General features: G+C 43.8%; 1 protein-coding gene across 1 annotated transcript in view; it reads left to right on the plus strand.

Annotated features, from left to right (window-relative positions):
* Positions 1-22,623, plus strand: part of MTOR (mechanistic target of rapamycin kinase) — a 157,063-nt gene extending 134,440 nt beyond the window's left edge. Inside the window, exons 44-58 of the mRNA XM_054439543.1 lie at positions 46-228; positions 703-837; positions 1,051-1,225; positions 3,238-3,373; positions 5,755-5,902; positions 6,513-6,635; positions 11,684-11,766; positions 13,341-13,413; positions 13,920-13,994; positions 14,357-14,492; positions 15,893-15,958; positions 19,382-19,462; positions 19,741-19,821; positions 20,876-20,981; positions 21,662-22,623. Of these exons, the coding sequence (XP_054295518.1) occupies positions 46-228; positions 703-837; positions 1,051-1,225; positions 3,238-3,373; positions 5,755-5,902; positions 6,513-6,635; positions 11,684-11,766; positions 13,341-13,413; positions 13,920-13,994; positions 14,357-14,492; positions 15,893-15,958; positions 19,382-19,462; positions 19,741-19,821; positions 20,876-20,981; positions 21,662-21,677 (1,617 nt within the window). The 3' untranslated portion in view covers positions 21,678-22,623. The remainder of the gene's footprint in view (positions 1-45; positions 229-702; positions 838-1,050; positions 1,226-3,237; positions 3,374-5,754; positions 5,903-6,512; positions 6,636-11,683; positions 11,767-13,340; positions 13,414-13,919; positions 13,995-14,356; positions 14,493-15,892; positions 15,959-19,381; positions 19,463-19,740; positions 19,822-20,875; positions 20,982-21,661) is intronic.
* The last annotated feature ends 1,637 nt before the right edge of the window (positions 22,624-24,260 follow it).

The raw sequence follows: 24,260 nt of genomic DNA on the forward strand, positions 1-24,260 counted from the left end.
GTTAGCTGATTCTTGGTGCTTCTCTCCTTCTTCTCTTGGCTTCAGGTGAGCGAGGAGCTGATCCGAGTGGCCATCCTCTGGCATGAGATGTGGCACGAAGGCCTGGAGGAGGCGTCTCGTTTGTACTTTGGGGAAAGGAACGTGAAAGGCATGTTTGAGGTGCTGGAGCCCTTGCATGCTATGATGGAACGGGGTCCCCAGACTCTGAAGGAAACATCCTTTAATCAGGTATGGGGTAAAAAACACGAAAGGACATAACCCTGTAGAAATATTCTGCTACTAAAAAAAATGAAATGAGAAAAGTTTTTACGAAATGAAAGGACATGACCCAAGGCCTTTGTCAGATTTCTTTTCCTCTAGCCTTTCCACTGACTTTAATAAAACGAGCTCTGATGGAGGTCACACAGCATAAAACATGGGAAATGAGTTACAGGGACCCTTCTGAATTTTAACTGGAAAAGCCCAAGATTTCTCAAGAGGTCATCTCATCTCTCCTCTCACCCTTCCTTCCCCATAAGCCATGCTGCTGGTTTGGGAGCTCCAGGGTTGGAGGCCTGCACCTCTGCTCTTGCTTCCAGCCCCTGTCAGTGTTTTCAGGCCACAGCGGGCTCCTGAGGAGTGTCTGCAGTCAGCCTGGGGATTTTGCCTCCTGGCTTGGTTGAGACTTTGATCACTTGAAAACGTGCCTGCTTTCTCTCTCAGGCCTATGGTCGAGATTTAATGGAGGCCCAAGAGTGGTGCAGGAAGTACATGAAATCAGGGAATGTCAAGGACCTCACCCAAGCCTGGGACCTCTATTATCATGTGTTCCGACGAATCTCAAAGCAGCTGCCTCAGGTAGGATCTTCAGGCTCCTGGCAGGGTTAACTGTCATTATAGTCCTTTCTGTTTTACTGTCTATGAATGTTCTAACACTCATTCCAAAGCATCTGGTTTTACTTCTGCTTTGGGACAAGTAATTGTTATTAGCAATCCACTGAAAAATACTTAAATTGCGTTTAAATTCCTCCCTGGAGGCAGAACACTAAATCCTTTGGTAATTATTCACAGCTCACATCCTTAGAGCTGCAATATGTTTCCCCAAAACTTCTGATGTGCCGGGACCTTGAATTGGCTGTGCCAGGAACATATGACCCCAACCAGCCAATCATTCGCATTCAGTCCATAGCACCGTCTTTGCAAGTCATCACATCTAAGCAGAGGCCCCGGAAATTGACACTTATGGGTAAGGACCATTGTGCACTTCTGTCACCCGCTTCTCCCTCCTACCCTGGCTGAGACCGCTTCCGTCTTCTGAAATTACTGCTTGCCATTCCCACTACTCACCTATCATAGCTACATCTCTCCCATGCTCATTGAGAGGAAAATAGAGGACAAGCAAATTTCTCATTATGTCCTCAGGACTTGCTTCATTCATGTAGTTGGGCTTATGTGAAGCATGATCACACACAAAGGGAACGACAGAGGCATGCAAGGCAGAGAAGTAACAGTGGAAGGCAGGTGTATGAGGCCAGGAAGGAGGCAGCTGGGTGCAAGCAGGGAAGGTGCTAGCTCCTCTGAAACAGGGGCTTCTGGCTCTTGAATTTTTTTTTTTTTTTTTAACCATCATAGTCTCTATGGTAAATGATTGTGTAAAATGAACGAGTGGATTCTCACAGTGAGATTTGTTAAGCAAGTGGCCTCTGGAATTTCCCTTGGGGTAGAGTGTTACTTATGGGGGATGTTTTAGGGAGGCCTGAGTGCTGTGGTGGCACTTTGAGGCCTCTCGCTATTTTTTTTTTTTTTTTTTTTTTTTTGAGACGGAGTTTTGCTCTTGTTGCCCAGGCTGGAGTATAATGGCACAATCTTGGCTCACTGCAACCTCCACCTCCCAGGTTCAAGCGATTCTCCTGTCTCAGCCTCCCGAGTAGCTGGGATTACAGGCACGCACCACCACACCTGGCTAATTTTTGTATTTTTAGTAGAGTTGGGGTTTCACCATGTTGGCCAGGCTGGTCTCGAACTCTGACCTCAAGCGATCCGCCTGTCTTGGCCTTCCAAAGTGCTGGGATTACAGGTGTGAGCCACCACGCCCAGCTGCCTCTTGCTCTTTTTTTTTTTCCCCCAAGACAGAGTCTCACTCTGTTGCCCAGGCTGGAGTGAGGTGGTGTGCTCTCGGCTCACTGCAACCCCACTTCTGAGTTCAAGCGATTCTCGTGCCTCAGCCTCCCTAATAGCTGAGATTACAGGTGCACGCCTGTAATTTTTATATTTTTTATCAGCTAATTTATATTTTTGTCAGCTAATTTTTATATTTTTAGTAGAGATGAGATTTCACCACATTGGCCAGGCTGGTCTCAAACTCTTGACCTGAGGTGATCCGCCCAGCTTGGCTTCCCAAAATGTTAGGATTACAGATGTGAGCCACCGCGCCCAGCCTCGCCTCTCGCTCTTAATAATGCTCAATGTTTCTTAAATGCAGTGATTATTCACCAACACCAATTAATCATGGTCCACAGGTGATTATCTCTGCATGAGCTGTTGTCTTCTGATACCAAAATGTGGGTCAGGCTGGTTCTTGGGGTGTTTAATTAAAGAGAGTTTAAGAAAGGAATTGTTTCCAGAGGTATAAGCAAAGCTAAGAGAATCAACAAGGAGCGCTCATGAACAAGCACAAGTGAGAAATTGTTACTCAGCCCTCACCCACCCCCGCACTCCAGAACTGGAAGAGCAAGGAGCCCAGCTAGAACCTACATCACTATGCCAGAGAGGCCATCTAGCAGAGTCTACAGTCCAGAGAGAGTGGCAGCTTCTAGAACTGGGGCCAGGCTGGTGGTGGGGGACACATACCCTGACCTCTCCCTCTACCCATCCTCTGACCTCCTGCCAGTACCCTTCCACCACTGGCCACGCCCAAGTGGGATCCCAGGTAATGCAGCCTGTAGGAGTCAGGCTTCTCAGAACAGAGTAGGACAGAGTGGGTCGGAAAACAGGAATGATCATTTCTGTGCCTAACCATTCCTGGTCCTCAAAAACAGGTTTTGTTTTGTTTTAATTTGAACAACATTGGTCATTGAGAACCATAAAAGGCAAAGCCACTCTTTTCATTAATTCTAAAGATTGTTTTTTCTTTTTGTGAGGAACGTGTGATTAGGTAAGGCATATGTAGTCTGTGGGATCTCTTGAATGCAGTGGTGCTCTCAGCTGAAGAGCTGAGGACCCCTGATGTACACTCACAGCTCCCACTGTTCCTTACAGGCAGCAACGGGCATGAGTTTGTTTTCCTTCTAAAAGGCCATGAAGATCTGCGCCAGGATGAGCGTGTGATGCAGCTCTTCGGCCTGGTTAATACCCTTCTGGCCAATGACCCAACATCTCTTCGGAAAAACCTCAGGTATTCAGAAACCCTGAAATGGCAACAATTTGAGAAGTCTTCTGGTTTTTTCCTACATTTGTCTCATGTAGTCATGTATTATATCTTAACAAAAAACTATAAAATTAGGGAGCCAGGCATGGTAACTCATGCCTGTAGTCCCAGAAACTCCAGAGGTTGAGGCAGGGGGATGGCTTGAGCCTAGGAGTTCAAGGCTGCAGTGAGCTGTGATTGTGCCACTGCCCTCCAGCCTGGGTAATAGAGCAAGACTGTCTCTTTAGAAGAAAAAGGCTGGGCACGGTGGCTCACACCTATAATCCTAATATTTTATAATGCCGAGATAGGAGGATCACTTGAGCCCAGGAATTCAAGACCAGCCTAAACAACATAGAGAGACCCCACCACTATTTATTTAAAAAAATTAAAAAGGTGACCGGGCACGGTGGCCTATGCCTGTAATCCCAGCACTTTGGGAGGCCCAAGCGGGTGGATCATTTGAGGTCAGGAATTCGAGACCAGCCTGGCCAACATGGTGAAACCCTGTGTCTACTAAAAATACAAAAATTAGCTGGGCGTGGTGGCGGCCACCTGTAATCCCAGCTACTCAGGAGGCTGAGGCATGAGAATTGCTTGAACTTGGGAGGCGGAGGTTGCAGTGAGCCAAGATTACACCGTTGTACTCCAGCCTGGGCAACAAGAGTGAAACTCCATCTCAAAAATAAATAAGTAAGAAAAAAAAATTAAGTGGCCAGGCATGGTGGCTCACATGTAATCCCGACACTTTGGAAGGCTACAGCAGGAGGATTGCTTGAGACCAGGAGTTCAAGACCATCCTGGACAACAAAGTGAGACCCTGTCTCTACAAAAAATAAAAAAATCAGCTGGGCATGGTGGCTCATGCCTGTTGTCCCAGCTCCTTGGGAGATGGAGGCAGAAGAATCATCTGAGCCCAGTTGGTTGAGGCTGCAGTGAGACAAGGTTGTGCCTCTACACTCCAGCCTGGGCAGCAGAGCAAGACCCTTTCTCTCAAAAAATAAAAATAGGCTGGGCACAGTGACTCACGCCTGTAATCCCTGTCTCTACAAAAAAAAAAAAAAAAAAAAAAGCTGGGTACAGTGTAGTCCCAGCTACTCAAGGGGGCTGAGGCAGGAGAATCACTTGAGCCCAGGAGGTCGAGGCTGCAGTGAGCTGTGATGGTGCAACTGTGCTTGAGCCTAGGTAACAGAGCGAGACCCTGTCTCAAAAAGTAAATAATTTTTAAAAAATGTTTTAAAAATGAAAAATTAAGTTATAAAATTTTATAACTTAATTTATAACCAAGTTCTTCCAGAATTTTTAGGGTATTCTCATTGGGAAATGCCTTTAACAACCTCCAAAGAATCCAGCAGGGAGCAATTTGTGGCAGGTAGACTGGAGAGTCTACAGATGGGATGGGTCTGACCCCTTGTGGGATGAAAGCCAAACCTTTCCCATTGTCCGGATTCTGGCACTCCTCTTCCTGTTAAAACCATGAGAATTCGCTTGAGAGGTATTTTAGTCACGTGATTGTTCCCCCAAAGCCATGAGTTTCTTGGGCAGGTTGAGGAGACCCGTGTTGCTTTCACTGCACCATCAGTGCACTGTCTTTCTGTGATGCCTTATTCTTCACAAAGCATCCCTCAACACACACTTCACACCAGCCTGCTGCGGCGGGGGCTCATTAAAAATAGTCAGGGCCGCTGGGCGCGGTGGCTCACGCCTGTAATCCCAGCACTTTGGGAGGCCAAGGAGGGTGGATCACGAGGTCAGGAGTTCGAGACCAGTCTGGCCAACATAGTGAAACCCCGTCTCTACTAAAAATACAAAAAATTAGCCGGGTGTGGTGGTGTGCACCTGTAATCCCAGCTACTCGGGAGGCTGAGGCAGGAGAATTGCGTGAACTCAGGAGGCGGAGGTTGCAGTGAGCTGAGATTGCACCACTGCACTCCAGCCTGGACAACAGAACGAGACTCCATCTCAAAAAAAAAAAAAAAAAAAAAAAAATAGGGCCGGGCGCAGTGGCTCAGGCCTGCCTGCAATCTGGCACTTTGGGAGGCCGAGGCAGGCGGATCACGAGGTCAAGAGATTGAGACCATCCTGGCCAACATGGTGAAATCCGTCTCTACCAAAAATAAAAAAATTAGCTGGGCATGGTGGCACGCGCCTGTAGTCCCAGCTACTCAGGAGGCTTAGGCAGGAGGATCGCTTGAACCCAGGAGGTGGAGGTTGCAGTGAGCCAAGATTGTGCCACTGCACTCCAGCCTAGGCAACAGAGCAAGACTCTGTCTCAAAAAAGAAAAAAAAAATAGTCTGCCTGTGTTCTGAGCTGCTCAAGGGTATACTCTCTTTATGGTACGCTAACCCTGCTTTTCTGTGGGCGCCAGCATCCAGAGATATGCTGTCATCCCTTTATCGACCAACTCGGGCCTCATTGGCTGGGTCCCCCACTGCGACACACTGCACGCCCTCATCCGGGACTACAGGGAGAAGAAGAAGATCCTTCTCAACATAGAGCATCGCATCATGTTGCGGGTATGTGATGCGGCCACGAGAGCCAGTACCCCTTCCGTGGCAGGGAATCTCCATAGCACTGCTTTTCTCATTCCTCTCTGTATGTCTGTCACTGAAAAATCTCTTTGAGAGAATCAGCTTTGAAGAAGGTTTAATGAAGTATGTCCTAAAGCAGATAACCTTGTAAGAAACTGAAGGACCCTTAAGCTGAGAAATTGTTTTCACCATCCTAGGGAAGACTAGACAGATAAATATTCAGCACCATATATTTACTAATGTATACAAAGCACTGGCCATATGGAGAAATAATGTTTAGTAGATGTGTAAGTAATAAGAAAGAGAATTGCTTGTTTTCCAAAACCTTGAAACTTCCAGTACTCTCATCTGCACAGAAGGCCTATAACTGAGGTGAGGTCTCGTGTTTTTCCCTTATGCCTTGGGGTTCCAGTGGTCATCAGGTTAGAGTGGTCGCTTCGTTTCTCCTTTTGCCGTGTTCTTATTTCCCTTCTCCTTTGGCTATGATGGGGAAATTAGAACTCAGCTCTGCCTGGACCCCAAGCCTTGTTTCTTCCTGGACTCAAACTACATGTCTTAGGCTGCTCTCTTACTGAACGGTTGTGTCCTGATGCAGATGGCTCCGGACTATGACCACTTAACTCTGATGCAGAAGGTGGAGGTGTTTGAGCATGCCGTCAATAATACAGCTGGGGACGACCTGGCCAAGCTGCTGTGGCTGAAAAGCCCCAGCTCTGAGGTAGGCCACTGGGCCCTGCAGACCTGCACTCTCCTGGAACCCGCACTCGCAATAGGATGGCCCTCCCGTCTGTTCATGTGCGCACAGTGGCCCTTCTTTGCTGTGATTGGCTGTAGCGCGTGTCCAGACTTTTCTAACAAAAATGAAATGGGTGAGCAAGACAAGTCCACACAGTTAGAATGAGTAGTTTACTATTTCTCCAGAGCTCTTTATATATTAAACAATTAAAGATAGGTGTCTTTTTTATATATGTTACAAATTTCCTAGTAACTTAGTTTTTAAATTTTGCTAATGGTGTGTTCTTTGGTTTGGAGTTTTTGTTTGGTTTGGTTTGGTTTTTGATACACAGTCAGCCCTCCATATCCATAGCTTCTGCATCTGTGGATTCAGCCAACCGTGGATAGAATATTTTAAAAAATATATATAACAATAAGAAATGTAAATTTTTAAAAATATAGTAGAGTGACTATTTACGTTGTATAACATTCACATTGTATTAGATATTATATGTACTCAAGATGATTTGAAATATAAGGGAGGTTGTGCATAGGTTACATACAATACTATGCCATTTTATTAAAAAGTTGTTTTTGGCTGGGTGCAGTGGCTCACACTTGTAATCTCAGCACTTTGGGGGGCCAAAGCAGGAGGATCACTTGAGCCCAGGAGTTCAATACCAGCCTGGGCAACATAGTGAGACTCTATCTCTTTTTTTTTTTTTTCCACCCAGGCTGGAGTGCAGTGGCAAGATCTCAGCTCACTGCAACCTCTGCCCCCTGGGTTCAAGCAATTCTCCTGCCTCAGCCTCCCAAGTAGCTGGGATTACAGGCACGTACCATCATGTGGGTTAATTTTTGTATTCTTAGTAGAGACAGGGTTTCACCATGTTGTCCAGGCTAGTCTCAAACTCCTGACCTCAAGTGATCCACCCACCATGGCCTCCCAAAGTGCTGGGATTACAGGTATGAGCCACCACACCTGGCCTGTGAGACCCCATTTCTACAAAACAATTAGCCGGGCATGGTGGTACACACTTGTAAGTCCAGCTATTCGGAAGGATCATTTGAACCCAGGCGAATGAGGCTGCAGTGAGCCATATCATGCCACTGCACTCCTTCCTGGGTGACAGAGCGAGACCTTGTCTCAAAAAAAACAAATATATATATAATATATATTAAATATATATATATTTTATATATTTTTTTATATATATTATATATATTTTATATATTTTTTATATATATTATATATATTTTATATATTTTTTTATATATATTATATATATTTTATATATAATATATATATTTTATATATAATATATATATTTTATATATTTTATATATAATATATATATTTTATATATAATATATATATTTTATATATAATATATTATATATATTTTATATATAATATATTATATATATTTTATATATAATATATTATATATATTTTATATATAATATATTATATATATTTTATATATAATATATTATATATATTTTATATATAATATGTTATATATTTTATATATAATATGTTATATATATTTTATATATAATATGTTATATATATTTTATATATAATATGTTATATATATTTTATATATAATATGTTATATATATTTTATATATAATATGTTATATATATTTTATATATAATATGTTATATATATTTTATATATAATATGTTATATATATTTTATATATAATATGTTATATATATTTTATATATAATATGTTATATATATTTTATATATAATATGTTATATATATTTTATATATAATATGTTATATATATTTTATATATAATATGTTATATATATTTTATATATAATATGTTATATATATTTTATATATAATATGTTATATATAATATATGTATTTTATATATTTTATATATAACATATAATATATTTTATATATATTATATATAATATGTTTTATATATATATTATATATATTATATATAATATGTTTTATATATATATTATATATATTATATATAATATGTTTTATATATATATTATATATATATTATATATATATATGTTTTTGTTGTTTTTTTTTTTTTTTTTTTTTTTTTTAAGAGACAAAGTCTCACTGTGTCACCCAGCCTGGTCTTAAGTTATCCTCCTGCCTTGGCCTCCTAAAGTGCTGGGATTAGAGGCATGAGCCACCACGCCCAGCCTACACCATTTTATATAAGGCACTTGAGTATTGCAGATTTGGGTATCCGATTGGGGCCCTAACTTAGAGACGACTGTACAGGCATTTTTAAAAGTTAGAAGTTACCAAATTTGTAATCCTTTTCTTTAAAGTTTCTTCCTTTGGTTTGTTTTTGTGTTTTTTTGTTTGTTTGTGTGGTTTTTTTTGTTTTTTGTTTTTTTTGAGACAAGGTCTTGCTCTGTTACCCAGGCTGGAGTGCAGTGGCATGATCTCGGCTCACTACATACTCCGTCTCCCAGGTTGAAGTGATACTCCTGCCTCAGCCTCCAGAGTGGCTGGAATTACAGGCGCGTGCCACCATGCCCGGCTTTTTTTTTTTTTTTTTTTTTTTTTTTGAGACGGAATCTCACTCTGTCACCCAGGCTGGAGTGCAGTGGTGCGATCTCGGCTCACTGCAAGCTCCGCCTCCCGGGTTCACGCCATTCTTCTGCCTCAGCCTCCCGAGTAGTTGGGACTACAGGCACTCGCCTCCATGCCCAGCTAATTTTTTTTTTTTTGTATTTTTAATAGAGATGGGGTTTCACCGTGTTAGCCAGGATGGTCTTGATCTCCTGACCTCGTGATCCGCCCGCCTCAGCCTCCCAAAGTGCTGGGATTACAGGTGTGAGTCACCACTCCCGGCCACTCTTTTGTATTTTTAGTAGAGACAGGGTTTCACCGTGTTGGCCAGGCTGGTCTCGAACTCCTAGCCTCGAGTGATCCGCCCTTCTCAGCCTCCCAAAGTGCTGGGATTACAGGCATGAGCCACGCGGCGCCTGGCCTCTTCCTTTGGTTTTATATTTAGAAAGTCCCTCTCTACCTTAAGGTTTTTTTTTAACCTATATTTTCTTATACTAGTTACAGGGTTTTTTTTTACATTTAAGTCTTAACGCAAGCCAGACACTAAGGTACACACGCCTGTAGTCTCAGCTACTTGGGAGGCTGAGGCAGGAGGATTGCTTGAGCCCAGGAGTTCAAGGCTGTAGCACATTAAGACCACACCTATGGGCGGGGTGCAGTGGCTCACGTCTATAATCCCAACACTTTGGGAGGCCAAGGCAGGTGGAATGCTTGAAGCTCAGGTGTTTGAAACCAGCCTGGGCAGCGTCGCAAAACCCCATCTCTACAAAAAATAAAAAATTAGCCGGGTATGATGGCGCTTGCCCGTTGTCCCAGCTACTTAGGAGGCTGTGGCGGGAGGATCACTTGAGCCCGGGAGGCAGGGGTTGCAGTTAGCTGAGATTGTGCCACTGCACAATCTGTAACTCAGCCTGAGTGACAGAGCCAGACCCTGTCTCAAAAAAAAAAAAAAAAAATTAAAAAAGAAAAAGACCACACCTATGAAAAGCCATTACACTCCAGCCTGGGTAATATAGTGAGACCCTGTCTCTTAAAAAAAAAACAAGGCCAGGCATGGTGGTTCACGCCTGTAATCCTAGCACTTTAGGAGGCAGAGGCGGGCGGATCATGAGGTCAGGAGTTCGAGACCAGCCTGACCAACGTGGTGAAACCCTGTCTCTACTAAAAATACAAAAATTAGCTGGGCATGGTGGCACGTGCCTGTTATCCTAGCTACTCAGGAGGCTGAGGCAGGAGAATCGCTTGAACCAGGGAGGCAGAGGTTACAGTGAGCCAAGATTGTGCCATTGCACTCCAGCCTGGGCAATAGAGCAAGACTCTGTCCAAAAAAAAAAAAAAAAATCTTAACTAAGTTTGGAATTTAAGGTGTAACTTTATTTTTTTAAACATGACTAGCCGTGACCACACTGCTGGCCAAATAATTCATCCTTTCTCTGCTATTTAGAAGATTTTGTTTTTATTGAACACTGAATTTTTTTTTATTTTATTTTTTGAGACAGAGTTTCGCTCTTGTTGCCCAGGCTGGAGTGCAGTGGCATGATTTTGGCTCACTGAAACCTCCACCTCCTGGGTTCAGTGATTCTCCTGCCTCAGCCTCATGAGTAGCTGGGATTACAGGCATGCACCACCACACCCGGCTAATTTTTGTATTTTTAGTAGAAACGGGATTTCACCATGTTGGTCAGGCTGGTCTTGAACTCCTGATCTCAGGTGATCCACCCACCTCGGCCTCCCAAAGTGCTGGGATTACAGGCATGAGCCACTGTGCCCAGCCTAAACACTAAATTCTATGTGTCCTTGAATTTCTTTCTAGGGCTCCTCTTCTGTTTCATTGCTCTTTTGGCCTGTTTCTCAAGTTCCTTGGTGTTAATACAAGTCCCTTCTCAGGGGTTATCGTCATCTATTTTTTTTCTTGAGGCTGTAACATCTTTATACTCATAAGGGGATATCCTTAAACTGATATTTTTCATTTACTCAGATCTTTAAGTCTAACACATTTCTAATTAAGTTTAATTCAAGGCATAGTTCATTGTTAGAATTGTGAATGGGGTCTTTATAATGTTATACATTCTAACCAGTTATTGATGGACTGTAAGAAAACAACTGATTAGGCCAGGCACAGTGGCTCAGGCCTGTGATCCCAGCATTTTGGGAGGCCAAGGCAAGCGGATCACTTGAGGTTAGGAGCTCAAGACCAGTCCGGCCAACATAGTGAAAACCCGTCTCTACTAAAACTACAAAAATAAGCTGGGAGTGGTGGCAGGTGCCTGTCATCTCAGCTACTCAGGAGGCTGAGGCATGAGAACCGCTTGAACCCGGGAGGTGGAGGCTGCAGTGAGCCAAGATAGCACCGCTGCCTTCCAGCCTGGGCAACAGAGCGAGACTCGGTCTCAAAAAAACAAACTAAAGACAGCTTATTAGAGTATAATTATGTTGAAATTAAAGTTTCCAGAACCTTAGTTCACACGCACTCCTGTGTTCTAGGTGTGGTTTGACCGAAGAACCAATTATACCCGTTCTTTAGCGGTCATGTCAATGGTTGGGTATATTTTAGGCCTGGGAGATAGGTGAGTAATTTAATTTGGTTTTTTTAGTCTTCTTTCTCCATTGTAGTTTTCCTGAATGGTTTCATTTGGTTTTCCAATTAAATATATGGCTTTTTGGTAAATAAATATTTGGTAAATAAATATTTGGTAAATAAATATTGGTAAATAAATACCAATATTGTATATGTAAGGTCTCTTTTACAACATTAGCCTTAGTTCCCTATTGATTATGATGCCATCAGAAGAATACATCAAACTAAAGAAAAGGAAAAACAGTTCAAGCTGGGTGCTGTGGCTCATGCCTGTCATCCTGGGAGGCCAGGGTGAGAGGATCACTTGAGCCCAGGAGTTTGAGACTAACTTGGGCAATAGCAAGACCCCATCTCAATAAAGCCCCACATAGAAGGATACTACTTTCTCCTTAGTTTGGCTTAATGTATTAAAAGCTGTATTACAGGGCAGACTCATTGGCTCATGCCTATAATTCCAGCACTTTGGGAGGCTGAGGTGGGAGGATCACTTGAGCCCAGGAATTTGAGACCAGCCTGGGCAGCATAGCAAGATCCCGTCTCTACAAAAAAAGTAATTAGCCAAACATGGTGGCATGCACCTGTAGTCCCAGCTCTTCGGGAGGCTGAGGTAGGAGGATCACTTAAGCCCAGAAGGTCAAGGCTGTAGTGAGCCGTGATTGCACCACTGCATTCCAGCCTGGTCAACAGAGTAAGACTCTGTCTCAAAGAAAAAAAAAATACTAAATCATATTGATTTTATTGATTCAAGAAACATTTGTCAGTCACCACTGTGCTAAGATAAATCATTTTATTTCTGTAATTGAAACCAACCAAAGTAGATCCTTCTGATATTTTTGCATAATAAGTTTTGTCCAAATGTACTGACTGAAAATGTAATTTACGAATGTTCAGAAATGGACTCACAAGAATGTAAAAAAGACTGGTTCTCTGATGTCTACTGTTTTTCTCCTGGAATCATGTCTCATGCAACTATTTGAGAGTAAAAATAATTTTACCCCACAAAAATAGTAGATTTTTGTTTTTAAAAGTCTAGCAGAATATCTGTTGATAAAAGCCAGGTGGTTGCCGGGATTGGCTCAGGGACTTAAGGAGACGAGACCTGTTACGGCTGCTCAGTAAAAATGATAGAGCCTTGTCACCAGAAGGTGCCAGTGCTGCCAGAAATGACTTATTAGATCACCAAAGACCTCAGAAAAGCACAGTATGTCAATACAGTGGGACAACCTGTGATTCACACATAAGCCCGCATTTCAGCAGGAGTTGGCAAACTGTTTCTGTAAAGGACCAGTTAATAGGTCGTTTTAGGCTTTGTGGGTCCTTTGGTCTCTGTCACAGCTAGTCAGCTCTGCTGTGGTAGCACGGAAGCAGCCTGGAACAGTACTTAAACAAGGGAGCGTGCTGTGTGTTCCAGTAAAACTGGACTTGCAGAAGTGGAGGTGGAGGGGCTGGATTGGCTGAGGGCTATCGTTTACCAGCTCCTAGCTTACAGTATCACGTACTTACTGATTTTTTCATCCGTGATCTCTGTTGATCCCTCCCTGATCTGTCTTCTGTTTCTCAAAGACACCCATCCAACCTGATGCTGGACCGTCTGAGTGGGAAGATCCTGCACATTGACTTTGGGGACTGCTTTGAGGTAAACACATGTTCTAAAACCCCAACCTCATCTTCCCGGGTGATCACTTTTCTCCCTTCTCTGACACTTTAGGCAGACTTAAGCCCAAACGGCCTTACTCTTAACCCCTGCTGGCCCTACCAAGGCTGTAGTTAAGTCAGTCTAAGAAATGAAATCTGGGCTCTTAGTTGGACTCTAACCCCCTTGGAGCAAGGGCTGCTGTTCACATGCCCTCTGAGTGGAGGAGGCCCCTACCCTCCATACCGCCTGTTGCCCAAGAGCCTGGACACAATGAACATTTGTCGTTTTTCCTTTTTGTTTTCTCTTCTTTTCTGTTGTTTGTTTCTTGTTTTTTAAGTTGTCTTTCAAATCCCTGTGACAAGTCCTCTCACTAAACCCAAGCTGCTTCATTTTTCTGCTGTAATTAAAATCAGTGCAGGTGATGCAGAGGAAAGCCACCTGCTCCACCTGGCTCCAGGTAAAGAAAATAAACATTGATTTGGCTTTTCCCATTTATTATTCTGTAGGTTGCTATGACCCGAGAGAAGTTTCCAGAGAAGATTCCATTTAGACTAACAAGAATGTTGACCAATGCTATGGAGGTGAGTGGATATCGGGAACGAGCTGCTTCAAAATGGGATCAGGACAGTTAACAACCTTCTCTGAGAACACGCTTGTTAGAGCCCATCAGTTCCCCAAAGTGCCTTTGTGATTTTTGTAGCAGTTTTCTGTTATTTCCTATTGTGTTAGAAATGACCTATCTATGAAAGGCTTACCACTTCACTTCTGACCTGGTTTCCTGTGGATCACAGTCCTGCCCTGATTCCTTCTCCTAAGACATTCTCACCCTGATACGTCAACATGGCCTGTGTCTGCTTCCTGAGTGAGGGTAACAGACCCCCTCAGCTTGCTTTGGGTGGAGAGTCAGTAACTCCTGTGGTGAGTGGCTCTGTCTCATTTCTAGGTTACAGGCCTGGATGGCAACTACAGAATCACATGCCACACAGTGATGGAGGTGCTGCGAGAGCACAAGGACAGTGTCATGGCCGTGCTGGAAGCCTTTGTCTATGACCCCTTGCTGAACTGGAGGCTGATGGACAGTGAGTATCATCAAGTGCCTGGGAGCTGAGCTTAGTGGCTCACGCCTGTAATCCTAACATTTTGGGAGGCCAAGGCAGAGGAGTTGCTTGAGGCCAGGAGTTCAAGACCAGCCTGGGCAACATAGTAAGACCCCTCTCTGCAAAAACTGAAAAAATTAGGCATGTATTAGTCTGTTCTCACGCTGTTATAAAGAACTGCCTGAGACTGGGTAATTTATAAAGGAAAGAGGTTTAATTGACTCACAGTTCTGCTTGGCTGGGGAGAACTCAGGAAACTTACAATCCTGATGGGAGAGGAAGCAAACACATCCTTCTTCACTTGGGGGCAGAAGAGAGAAGTACAGGGTGAAGGGGAGAAAAGCCCCTTATAAAACCACCAGATCTCATGAGAACTCAGTCACTATCACGAGAACAACATGGAGGAACCATCCCCATGATCTAATCAGCTCCCATGAGGTCCCTCCCACAACACATGGGGATTACAATTTGGATTGCAGTTCAAGATGAGATTTTGGGTGGGGACACAGCCAAACCATATTAAGGTGGGTACAGTGGCACATGCCGGTGGTCCTACCTGCTCAGGAGGCAGAGGCAGGAGGATCACCTGAGCCTGGGAGGTTGAGGCACAGTGAGCTATAATCATGCCACTGCTGCACTCTAGCCTAGGTGACAGAGTGAGACCTTGTCTCAAAAAAATAAAAAAATAAAAAATTTAATTTTAAAAATAAAAGAAAAAAAATAAAAAATAAAATCAAGTGTGTGGAAGCTGGGGTTGGCAGCCTCCCAAATTAGCAATATCCAGCACATAACATTTTACAAACCTATGCCCCTTCAAGCCTGCAGCCTGGGATACATTGCTGAGCTATTGCATTACATTTGCACAGAGTAACTCTGACACCTGGAAAAGAACTTCAAGTATTTGTATTAACTAAAACAGAAAATGCCATTATCAATTTAGATACTAAAATATTCTTCAGCATTAACCAAGTATCCTAGTGATTTTTCCCTGGGCTTTATATAGAGTAGTAAGCCGAAATTTTAATAAGAAACGCAAACAGTTATGATTTAGGACAGCAATATCTTCATCTACCCTTTGTTCTGCCACCTTAGGGGATGTTCACCAAAAGAGCTTCTAATCCATTGAAATTAAATCATACTTTGATCTTATATTATCTGTATTACATCGTCTAAGTCCAAATCAACAGTATAGAGTATCCCTCTGGGTGTCACATCCCATGCTAACACCCACCCACTTATTCCTGAGTAATATGTGTGTCATCTCTTTTTTTGGGGCTATCGCTTTACGAACAACTATATTTTTATGACTGGAAGAAAATAACCAAGTTTCTTTCAAGTCAAAATTTGAAGCATGTTTCAATACTCTTTATTTCTCTCCCTAGCAAATACCAAAGGCAACAAGCGATCCAGAACGAGGACGGATTCCTACTCTGCTGGCCAGTCAGTCGGTAGGTGCATCCACGGGAGGTAGCAAAGGCTCTCCCCCTTGTGCAGAGTGTTTGTAGAGTGGGGTGGGCTTTAGTCGGTGGGTGCATCCCGCAGGACGTTACAGAGGCTCTCCCCCTTGTGCAGAGTGTTTGTAGAGTGGGGTGGGCTTCAGTCGGTGGGTGCATCCCGCAGGACGTTACAGAGGCTCTCCCCCTTATGCAGTGTTTCTAGAGTGGGGTGGGCTTCTATCGGTGGGTGCATCCCGCAGGATGTTACAGAGGCTCTGCCCCTTGTGCAGAGTGTTTGTAGAGTGGGGTGGGCTTCAGTCGGTGGGTGCATCCCACAGGACGTTACAGAAGCTCTCCCCCTTTTCCAGAGTGTTTCTAGAATGGAGTGGGCTTCAGTTGGTGGGTGCCTCCCACAGGACATTACAGAGGCTCTCCTCCTTGTCCAGAGTGTTTCTAGAATGGGGTGGGCTTCAATCAGTGGGTGCATCCCGTGGGAGGCCACAGAGGCTCTCCCCTTTGTCCAGAGTGTTTCTAGAATGGGGTGGGGTTTGTTATTGACAGTAGGAGGCATAACTTAAAGTGGTAATGGCTACTGAATGTGAAGGAAGTAAACCTAGTTTTCTTGTGGTTCTTGACAGTGATAGTTTTGCAAAGGTGCTATTACTGCCAGCTTATCACCTGATAAGCATTTAATCGAACTTCAAATACTTGGTCTAGAAATATTTACTGAGCACCAAGCAGCTAATATGTTTTTTTATTTACTGTTTCACACATGGAGTGGGTACCTGAAGCTCTGAGATTTTTATCAAACTATCTGATTTTAATCTACCTGTAAAAACACAGTTTAAAGTATGTCTGAATATCAGGTCACTAATGGTGTCTGGGTTGGAATAATTATTAACAATATTACCTTGGTCCTCAAGCATTGATAATAGCTCAGAAATGGGAAGATGGAAGCAGCAGAAATTTATTTGCGTTGCTGAGAGGAGCCCTGGGACCACATGGAACAGTGTTTCTAGGAGTGCGACTCACAGAGCAGGGGTCTAGGAAGACTTGTGTCCCTCTGAGAGCCAGAGTCCTTTTTGTGTGTGGAAACCTCTCAGGAGTGTTAGAGTCAAACTGTTTAACTTTTATTTTATTTGTATTAGTTTCCAGCACACACAGCATTGAAGTTACTGGTTTGGGGCGGTGGGGGGATTGTTTGTTTGTTTTTGAGTAAAACTGTTTAGCTTTGTTTAGCCCTCCCCTCTTCCCCACACTCCCCATCCCACCCCTTTTTTCCTTTGTGACATTTAGCAACACCCTACATAGTTCACACTTTGGGAATTACTGTTGGGGTGTAAAAAAGTATATATTTTCTACAAATGTTTACAGAACACTTACAACTAGTTAATAAACTAAGCCAAATAATGTCTAGGGGTGCAAAAAAAAAATATGAGGTACAGTGGTCACCTGAAGAAGCACAGAACAGCATTACAGAATTGACCATAACCTGCGTGACATAATCAGAGAGCAGTAGACTCTGCCGTGGAGCCTGTGGGTGCTTTCGTGTGGAGTAGGGCTGTGGAGATTCAGAAAAGGGGACTTCACTGTGAACCGTAGCTGCGAAGAGAGCACTTGGGTTGGTGGCGTCTAATCATCACTTCACCTGACAAAGGGTAATTTTTCTTTTTTTTTTTTTTCTTGAGACGGAGTCTCGCTCTGTCACCCAGGCTGGAGTATGGTGGCGCAGTCTTGGCTCACTGCAACCTCCGCCTCCCGAGTTCAAGCAATTCTCCTGCCTCAGTCTCCCTAGTAGCTGGGATAACAGGTGCCCATCACCATGCCCGGCTAATTTTTGTATTTTTAGTAGAGATGGGGTTTCACCATGTTGGCCAGGCTGGTTTCGAACTCCTGACCTCAAGTGATCTGCCCGCCTCGGCCTCCCAAAGTGCTGGGATTACAGGTGTGAGCCACCCCACCCTGCCAGAGGGTAATTTATCCTTACTGGATGGATGGAATCTGATGGGTAGAAAGGAAAAGGGTGTTTCAGGCAAGAAATTGGGATACTGGGTTATAATGTCATACATGGACACTGTGACAGGATTTGTGAATGCCTGAATCACCAGGCTGATAGGACGCACAGTCTCTGGGGGAGCTTATACTGGTGGCTGGTCTCAAAGGAAGTGTGCTGAGACTTACTGGCTTCATTCTCAGGGCCCACCTCCCTAACACATTCTCAAGTGGCTCCTATATGCTGTCTGTAGCATACAGAAGGGAACTAGGACAGCCAGTTCTGCTGGCACCAGATGGTGGTGGATTTGGTTGTTTAGCTTAAAAGTAAAATTCCAGCTGGGTGTTGTGGTGCACACCTGTAAGCCCAGGAGGCGCACTTGAGTCCAGGAGTTTGAGACTAGCCTGGGCAACACAGCAAGACCCTGTCTCAAAAAAAAGAACTTCCAATGGATCATTAATAGAAGTATAACTATCACCCGGGTGTGGTGGTTCACGCCTATAATCCCAGTACTTTGGGAGGCCCAGGCAGGCAGATCACCTGAGTGAGGTCAAGAGTTTGAGACCAGCTTGACCAACATGGAGAAACCCCATCTGTACTAAAAATACAAAATGAGCCGGGCGTGGTAGCGCATGCCTGTAATCCCAGCTACTCGGGAGGCAGGAGAATCTCTTGAACCCGAGAGGTGGAGGTTGCAGTGAGCCAATATCGCGCCATTGCACTCCAGCCTGGGCAACAAGAGCGAAACTCCATCTCAAAAAAAAAAAGAAGTATAATTATCACTACCTTCATTCAGAAGATCTGTGATGTACAAGGACAGCATTCAAAAAACTTCATAATTCTGATTTCAGACTCTTCTCTGCTAAAAGCCATAATCAGTGGAGGGTGAACCTAACACCTGAGGACTTTTTCTACCCAGAGCTGATATGAAAATTCCTCCAAGGAATGACATTTCAACCTTGTGTGTGACACATTCCAAAGTTAATTTTCTTTATCAGTTTTTGTCCAAACACGTTTTGTCACAAGGCTTTTGACCTGTTCTTATTCCTATGAGTTTATTTTGTTAATGCAATTTGGCTGAAAATCCATGTTTCAATTCTGATAAGCACCAAATTTTTTCAATAATTATTAACTCACATTTGGAAATGACTTTACAGATTTAAATTTTTTTTTTTTTTGCAAATGGAGTCTCAGGCTGTTCTTGAACTCAGCTACTCAAGTGATCCTTCCGCCTCAGCCTCTTGAGTAGCTGAGATTACAGCTGTGTCCAGCTTAAAACTTTGAAATACATAAAGAGTAACATAAAACTTTCCTTCTCTTTTCCCCTTTAGGGTAGGTAGGGCAGGCCTTAAAGGAATAGAGTGCGTAGAGAATTAGATGCTAGCACCAACAGTGGCTTTTTGGTGTTTGAATTTTCTGGTAATTGATTTCTTTTCCCATAGAAATTTTGGACGGTGTGGAACTTGGAGAGCCAGCCCATAAGAAAACGGGGACCACAGTGCCAGAATCTATTCATTCTTTCAGTAAGTTCAGCCTCTGAGGAGCTGCACCAATGACTAGCTCATTAAGAAAATAGCAGCTGTGTTATACCCTGAGAGGGGTCAACAAGATGAAGCAACAAAACTGCCTTTGAGCAGAAAAGGTTCCATGAATTTCTCATTATATTCTGAGGACAAAGACGGACATAGAGGAAGGATTGCTTAACACTTACAAAAGTGAATATTTGAGAAAAACAGGGCACCCATTGAACCTGTTGTATTGCTCCCATTCTTACTGTTATTTCTACTTTTGTGTATTCCAGTTGGAGATGGTTTGGTGAAACCAGAGGCCCTAAATAAGAAAGCTATCCAGATTATTAACAGGGTTCGAGATAAGCTCACTGGTGAGTGTGTCATGTGTTTACTTAAAAGGGACATAAAATCTGAGCACACTTTCCTCTCTCTGAGTGGTGGTCAGCCCCATGTCCAGTGGTGTTAGTGACGAGCTTTGGCACCGTGCTGCTGACAAAGAGTGTCTTTGAGGTCATCAGTTAAACATTGTCTCTGATTCTTCTTTCTGATGACCGATAACAGTACTTAATGTTAGTTTAATCTCATTTAACTCAGGAGGTGAATAAATTTCTTTCAGGTCCAAAATCAGCCAAATTCAGAGAAGTGTTTTTTAATCATGTCTTTTTTTTGTTTGTTTGAGACAGTTTTGCTCGAATTGTCCAATCTGGAGTCCAGTGGCTCCATCTTGGCTCACTACAACCTCTGCCTCCCAGGTTCAAGCAATTCTCCTGCCTCAGCCTCCCAAGTAGCTGGGATTACAGGTGCCCGCCACCATGCCCAGCTAATTTTTTGTGCTTTTAGTAGAGATGGGGTTTCACCATGTTGGGCAGGCTGGTCTCAAACTCCTGACCTCAAGTGATCCACCCACCTCGGCCTCCCAAAGTGCTGGGATTACAGGCATGACCCACTGCACCCAGCTGAATTTTTCTTTTTTTCTTTTTTTTTTTTTTTTTTTTTTTTGAGACAGGGTCTTGCTCTGTCATCCAGGCTGGAGTGCAGTGGTATGATCTTGGCCCACTGCAACCTCCACCTTCCAGGTTCAAGCGATTCTCCTGCCTCAGGCTCCCAAGTAGCTGGGACTACAGGCATGTGCCACCACACTCGGCTAATTTTGTATTTGTAGTAGAGACAGAGTTTCACCATGTTGGCCAGGCTGGTCTTGAACTCCTGACCTCAGGTGATCCGCCTGCCTCAGCCTCCCAAAGTGCTGGGATTACAGGCGTGAGCCACTGCACCTGGCCGAACTTTTCAAATCCAACTATGATGGTATCCTTCATCTTCATGTCTGAGGATAAGCTGTTGGCATATACAGTTAAGCCAACAGGGAACAAGAAGTGCATCGATTGCCAGGAAGAGAGTGAAATGTTTTTGTTCCTCCTGTGCTAGGTCGGGACTTCTCTCATGATGACACTTTGGATGTTCCAACGCAAGTTGAGCTGCTCATCAAACAAGCGACATCCCATGAAAACCTCTGCCAGTGCTATATTGGCTGGTGAGTGGGGCTCTCAAAGTGACTTTGTTAAAATAAGCAATCAGGTCCCAAGCCTAGGCCCCAAAGCCAGAGTAGCAAAAAGAGATTCGGTGAGGTATCTGTAAAGGGCAGTTAGAGCTTAGATCTCTTTAAAAGTTCATATTTACTGCATGTGCTCATTGTTATAAAAAAAGAAACTGAGAAATATGGATGCATACTTGGAAGGCAAACACTAAAATTAAAATTAAATTAAGATAAGTGGTTTAGGAGAATAGGCAAGGCTTGTTTGTTTGTGAGGGGTTCCTTTTGGGTTTTGCTGTCAGTCCAGTGCAGAGATACAGGAAGGGCAAAGGAAAGAAAAAGCTAGAGCAGTGACAGAGAGAAGGAGATAAAAAGACAGATTTATGATCTGGGAGTCTAACCTCAAGGACCACTCTGGGGTGTGCTTTGATTAATTGCCCGAGGCATGCTTGAAGGCAGAAACTTGAGAGAGCAGGCGCTGGGGAAGTGTCCTTGCGGGACCTCGGTGGGCATTAGCCTTGACTGGAAATGATGAGTGTGTCCCATGCAATTAGCTGTGGGAGAGCTCAGGGAATACCCTGGGGTTGTCAGACCTTGGCCTTTTCATTTTCAAGTTATCTGTGTAAAGCTTTGAAGAAGCTCAAATTATTAAAATATTCCTTTTCTTTCTGCCTTCTTAGGTGCCCTTTCTGGTAACTGGAGGCCCAGATGTACCCGTCACGTTTTTTCTGAGGCTTTTGTACTTTAGTAAATGCTTCCACTAAACTGAAACCATGGTGAGAAAGTTTGACTTTGTTAAATATTTTGAAATGTAAATGAAAAGAACTACTGTATATTAAAAGTTGGTTTGAACCAACTTTCTAGCTGCTGTTGAAGAATATATTGTCAGAAACACAAGGCTTGATTTGGTTCCCAGGACAGTGAAACATAGTAATACCACGTAAATCAAGCCATTCATTTTGGGGAACAGAAGATCCATAACTTTAGAAATACGGGTTTTGACTTAACTCACAAGAGAACTCATCATAAGTACTTGCTGATGGAAGAATGACCTAGTTGCTCCTCCCAACATGGGTACAGCAAACTCAGCACAGCCAAGAAGCCTCAGGTCGTGGAGAACATGGATTAGGATCCTAGACTGTAAAGACACAGAAGATGCTGACCTCACCCCTGCCACCTATCCCAAGACCTCACTGGTCTGTGGACAGCAGCAGAAATGTTTGCAAGATAGGCCAAAATGAGTACAAAAGGTCTGTCTTCCATCAGACCCAGTGATGCTGCGACTCACACGCTTCAATTCAAGACCTGACCGCTAGTAGGGAGGTTTATTCAGATCACTGGCGGCCTCGGCTGAGCAGATGTACAGAGGGGATCACTGTGCAGTGGGACCACCCTCACTGGCCTTCTGCAGCAGGGTTCTGGGATGTTTTCAGTGGTCAGAATACTCTGTTGAGAGCAAGGGCTCAGAAAACAGAAATACTGTCATGGAGATGCTGAACACAGGGAAGGTCTGGTACATATTGGGAATTATGAGCAGAACAAATAACTAAATGCACAAAGTATAAAATGTAGCCATGTCTAGACACCATGTTGTATCGGAATAATTTTTGTGCCAATAAATGACATCAGAATTTTAAACATATGTATATGAGTGGCGTTTTAGTCATAATTTTGATCAGTTCAGAAAGGAAGCATTTACCCCCTTCAGCACTCAGCCTTTAGTAAACACTCTGTAGTAGGGATGACAGAAGACGTAAGGGTGTATGTGACATGGTCCCTTTCCTCAGATTGTTCCCAGGTCAGACAGGTGGAGACAGCATGCCACTGAAGTGAACAGAACTTACCCCAGCCAAGTGCTGAGAAGAGGCGTGTATGGGCCACAGTTAGGAGCGCGAATTCCACCGGGTGAGCCTGGAAAGCCCCATAGAAAGGGGGACATTTGGCATGGGTCTTAAAGAGGGTGTGAGTCTGTCAGATGAACCAAGGGGGGGACATTCTCAGCAGAAAAGGAAGTGTGAGGCACTGCTGTGAAAGCATGGTATCCACAGCAGTGGCAAGTATCACTTGGACCATATGAAATCACAGGTATGTGGACCATTTTTAATATACAAAACTGGCATTTTCTTATGGCTGCACCTCATAGTTCAGCATATCTGGCTCAGTGGTCAGTGAGGAATAAAGGGAGTAACAGGAAAATAATAGGAACTAAAGGAGCAGGAAAGTAGTACGGGGCCGGGGTCAGACCAGGGCCTCCCTCAGTTCAGCAGCAAGGAGTATGAACCTGATGCTGTGAAATTTTAAAACGGAGTAGTATCTGAGTGGTATTTTTTGTTTTTGTTTTTATTGGAGACTGGGTCTCGCTCTGTCACCCAGGCTGAACTGCAGTGGCACAGTCATGGCTCACTGCAGCCTCAGCCCCCTAGGCTCAGGTGATCTTCCCGCCTCAGCCTCCCAAGTAGCTGGGACTGCAGATGCACGCCCCCCCCCACCACCACCAACCAATATTTGTATATCGGGGAAATTCACCCCCGATATTTCACATAGGTTCTTTTCTATATTCCCTAAGTGTCGGCCCGTCTGAGAAATAAAGGGACAGAGTACAAAAGAGAGAAATGTTAAAGCTGGGTGTCCAGGGGAGACATCACATGTTGGCAGGTTCCATGATGCCCCCCTGAGCCGTAAAACCAGCAAGTTTTGATTAGGGATTTTCAAAAGGGGAGGGAGTGTACGAATAGGGTATGGGTCACAGAGATCACGCGCTTCACAAGGTAACAGAATATCACAAGGCAAATGGAGGCAGGGCGAGATCACAGGACCACAGGACCGGGGCGAAATTAATATTGCTAATGAAGTTTCGGGCATGCTTTGTCATTGATAACATCTTATCAGGAGACAGGGTTTGAGAGCAGACAACAGGTCTGACCAAAATTTATTAGGCGGGAACGTCCTAATAAGCCCGGGAGCACTATGGGAGACCAGGGCTTATTTCATCCCTACAGCTTTGACCATAAAAGACGGCCGCCCCCCGAAGCGGCTATTTCAGAGGCCTACCCTCAGGGACGCATTCTCTTTCTCAGGGATGTTCCTTGCTGAGAAAAATAATTTAGCGATATTTCTCCCATTTGCTTTTGAAGGAAGAGAAATATGGCTTTGTTCTGCCCGGCTCACCAGCAGTCAGTTTAAGGTTATCTCTCTCGTTCCCTGAACATTGCTATTATTCTGTTCTTTTTTCAAGGTGCCCAGATTTCATATTGTTTAAACACACATGCTCTACAAACA

The sequence above is a fragment of the Pongo pygmaeus genome, chromosome 1, assembly GCF_028885625.2.
Source record: "Pongo pygmaeus isolate AG05252 chromosome 1, NHGRI_mPonPyg2-v2.0_pri, whole genome shotgun sequence".
Taxonomy (NCBI): domain Eukaryota; kingdom Metazoa; phylum Chordata; class Mammalia; order Primates; family Hominidae; genus Pongo; species Pongo pygmaeus.